The 4,067-nt window shown below is 40.7% G+C and overlaps 1 protein-coding gene across 1 annotated transcript; it reads right to left on the bottom strand.

Moving 5' to 3' along the window:
* Positions 1 to 631: 631 nt before the first annotated feature.
* Positions 632 to 1,579, bottom strand: HRG_00629 (retrotransposon gag protein; the record flags this gene model as incomplete). Its single annotated transcript, XM_044859100.1, has 3 exons — positions 632 to 999; positions 1,068 to 1,208; positions 1,270 to 1,579. 3 exons carry the CDS (start codon positions 1,577 to 1,579, stop codon positions 632 to 634), a joined length of 819 nt encoding a protein of 272 aa, XP_044725500.1.
* Positions 1,580 to 4,067: the final 2,488 nt, after the last annotated feature.

Genomic DNA, 4,067 nt, shown 5'->3' with positions numbered 1-4,067 from the left:
AAGGTGTCGACCGCGGCGATAGCCACAGCGTAGTCTCCTCCGCGTGGTGCCGGTTGGTATCGAATCATCGCAGCTTGTTGGTTTTCCGTGAGAATTTGAGGTATTTGCTGGTTCCATTTTGAGCATCTCTTCGAATTCTTCGAAGTATGGGCGTGTTCTCCAATCGTGGCGTTTTCCTTAGTAGTGAGGGTGGTGGTGCGAGTTCGTTTTCGTCTTCTGTTTCTTCGTGTCTCTTGTTCTTCAGAGCTTGTGTCGTCGACACTCCGTTGATCTTCTTCGGGTTGTTGTCCGGGTTTGTGAGCATAAGGGCTGCGTCCGTGTCCTCTTTGTTATGTTGTTTGTAGACTGCCCGTCTTTGCTGTCGGTCTTTAATTCGCATGTCTTCCTGGAATCGTTTGCCGTTCTTCCTGATCCAGTCTTGTGAGACTCCTTCAGGATAGGGATATTCTGTCTCTGAATTTGACTTGTTTCGGTGTCGTGGAATCCCTTCGTTGCATCATTGCAAGGGTTCTCTTTGGTTTTGGAAACCATCCGGTACCTTGTTTGTCGCTTAGGTGTACCGTACATTTGTCGTCGTAGCATGCAGTCCAGTTAAGGAGTTCATGCTTTGGTTCCTGTTTGTTAGTAGCGTTTAGGTGTTTCTTACCTTCTGGGGCTGGGGCCCAGTGGGTTTTCTTCTCCTTGCGAGGTTGTCTGCATTCTTTGGAGTAATGTCCAAGTTTCCGCAGTTGAAACACTTTCCTTTGCTTTTTTGGGTTGCGTCCAGGTCCATCCTGCCTGGGTTAGTTGTGTGGGCGTAGGCAATGGGAGTTTCGCGCTTCTTCTTGTAGTTGGCGCGTCGGTTGAAGTTGTTCCCATAGGAAGGGTTCCAGTTTCCTCTTCCTTGCTTCTTTTCTTGGCGTCGCGCATACTGTCTGTCGTCGATTCGTACTGCCATAGCAATGTAGTCCGAGAGGTTGTCAGGTCGATTTTCCTTGTAGAGCTCGTCCTTGACTTCTTCTTTAAGTCCGTCGTAGAATCGTGACATAAGGGTTCGTCGTCCCAATCAAGCTTTGAGGTGACTTGACGGAACTTCGCAGCATAATCCGATGCTGAGATCCTTTGTCGGAGTTCTCGAAGTTTCTGTTCGGCCTCTCGTTCCTCGTCGGTTGTTCCGAATACCTTCGTAATGGCTTCTTCGAATCCTTGGAAACTGGCAAAGACTTCGTCTGTCTCGTTGTCTCGTCGCGCTGGTTGGTTGTCGAGAAAGTCCTCATGATGGGTCCAAACCAGGCGAGTGCCGTTCCAGATAAACAATTTCCTGCGTGGAGTATCTTTCGACTGGGTCCGAGAGCTTGGTCGGATAGAATCGGTGGTAGGCTTTGAGTTGGGTGAGAAAGTCTCGAAGCGTGCCATGAGTACCGTCGAATGGTCCTGGCTGTTTTGGTTTGACTGCTTCTCCGATGTCCCTGACTTGTCCGTTGCCTCCTCCGTTCCTGAGCACTTGGACCTCCTGTCGAAGGCTGATGATTTCGCGCATCATGTCCTGCGGCGACACGGTGTGTCCCGAGTTGGTTGATCCAGTTTGCTGTGCAGGCATGTTGACAGTTATGCGATATTGCTCAGAGAGACGCGGTATCGTTCTGAACAAGAGCTTTCAACGTGTGACGACCGGTGATATTCCCAAGGGATAAACCTGTCGTGGGGTTTATGTTGGCAGATACAACAGGGCGTGGTCTGAGCAATGATAAGTATGTCACGTTGGTGATGAGTCGGAGGTCGTAGACCGTAGACTGTAACCAGGTAATCAAGTGATCGGAATCAGAGATGAGATCGTGATAGGGATCGTAATGATTGTGTTGAAAGCTAAAGAGCTATCTAGTCTAAAGGAGTGAAATGGGGCAGCTATATATACCCAACTGCCCGTCTCTGATCGCGAGGTGCTGGAGGTGATCACAGAGGTGATCACCTTGATCGATGAACGATCCGTCGAGCACCGCTCGCTTGATCGTAAGGCGATCCACCGATCACCTTTCGCATGGTCACGTGATCCTTCAGCGGTTAGTCATCCCTGGCCCGTGTCATGGCCATCCGTTGGTCGGGTCGTAACATCCGTTGGTCGGGTCGTAACAAGATTCGTCTAAAACCTAGTATCTCCGATCTTATTATATAGGGCTAAGAGCACTTAAATAACTTATCTTATAGGTAAAGGGCATCTAGATTAAGGGTCTAACTACTATTTAATATATAGCTTATAGTACTAGTAAGGTAACTAAGATTATCTCTTATAGGGAATCCTTAAATAAATAAAGATAACTATTCTTTTAGGTCTTTATTAATATTTTTAAGTTCCTTATAGCCTATAATAGACACCGCTATATTCTACTTATTACCGACGAATATAGTAGTATAATATTTTCGTAGTCTTTAACTTTAAAAATAGAAGTTAGCTAGATTATTAAGGACTTTAAAGCCCGAGTTAAATAATATATAGGTATATAGATCTATAAGATTAAGATCGATAATAAAAGGACTATTATTAACCTACCCTTCTAACTTAACTCTAAGTTCTAAATCTAAGCTATAGAGGTAGGTATTAATATTAAGCTTCCGCTACTATATACTAAGGAACTAACTAGTAGTATAAAGCGCCCTAAGGGTATTAATTAGTAATAAATACCCTATATATTCGGCCTTCTACTATATAAACTCTAGCTAGAAGTCTATTATATAGCCGTTTAGATATATAATATCCTTCTAAGCTAAAGGAATAACTAGATATTACCTAAGGAGAAAATAAACCGCTAGTTTTACTAATACTTTCGTTAGTACTATAATAAGTAAGCCGCTTAGCTTCTAGAACCTTTTATTAGCTTAAAGCTATAAAATACTATTATACCCTTATATAGTAGATTCTTATAAGAATATACACTTATATTCCTATTTTACTATTATAAAGAAATAACAGGCATAGGGAGGCTTTATAGAATAAGCTAGTAAAAAGAGGCTCTATAATATAGTCTAAGGGAATAACCCTTAAAAGACAAAGACCTCTACTAGATAACTATACCTTCCTCTAGGAAAGGGTTAGGATAAGCCTATCCTTATAAACAAAAATATGCATAAAATGCATAAGTCAATTACGAGCAGAACGGATACCCTATTGCCTATTTTAGCCTAGCGGTTCCGAAGATATCCGCGATACGAGAATAGGTAGGGCATAGAACATTCTAGTTAAATCTACTACTCATGCTAGAACCCATAGTCTTACGTTAACCATCACGCCATAATCAGACCACCTACTAAGTTAGGAAGATATACTATAGATAGAGCTTTTTAAGCACTATAGAATGTGCTAGAAAGCTAACTACTTAGTCTACTAGTAGGCGAGCAATGGTCTATAAAAGACGAAGGATTTCCCTAGGAGTAGTAGATAGAATAAGTAAGTTTACAAGCATCTTTTACAACGCTATTCTTTTAATATATTATTCAGCCCCTTATATGCTCGTTATAAATTCCAGACAAAATCCTACCCTATACTCCTTCGACCGATCTTTCCGCTTACGTTATCGATTACCCGATTCTACGCTTATTACTCTTACCTTCTTATAATTCTCTTTCTTTCTTTCTTTCTTCTCTATCTTAATAGTAAATAATATAGGGACTAGTTAGTTATATTAACTTACTAAAGGCCTTTTATATACTATTAAGATCATTAAAGATACTAAAGATACTAAAGATACTAAAGATACTAAAGATATTAAAGGTACTAAAGTAACTAAGTCCTATTAAAATATTAGCGTTTAATAAAGTCGCGATAGCTAAAGATAATAATAATATATAGCTAGACGTCTTTAGCGCCCTAGTTACTAAGATATAAAGTCTAAGAGAAGAGAGTTCCTAAAGAAATACTTAGTTTAAAGAACGTTTTATTACCCTAAAACCTTAATAATACTAGTAAGCCTACTTATTTAAACCCTTAAAGCTAACGATATCTATTACCCTAGCTATCCCTATTAAGGATACCTATATAGTTACTACTTATAAGCCTTACCTAACTAAGCGCCTTAAATTATAAGATATATTAA

This window comes from Hirsutella rhossiliensis (genome assembly GCF_020360975.1).
Source record: "Hirsutella rhossiliensis strain HR02 chromosome Unknown scaffold00001, whole genome shotgun sequence".
NCBI lineage: Eukaryota > Fungi > Ascomycota > Sordariomycetes > Hypocreales > Ophiocordycipitaceae > Hirsutella > Hirsutella rhossiliensis.
This window is presented reverse-complemented; position numbering and strand designations above follow the sequence as displayed.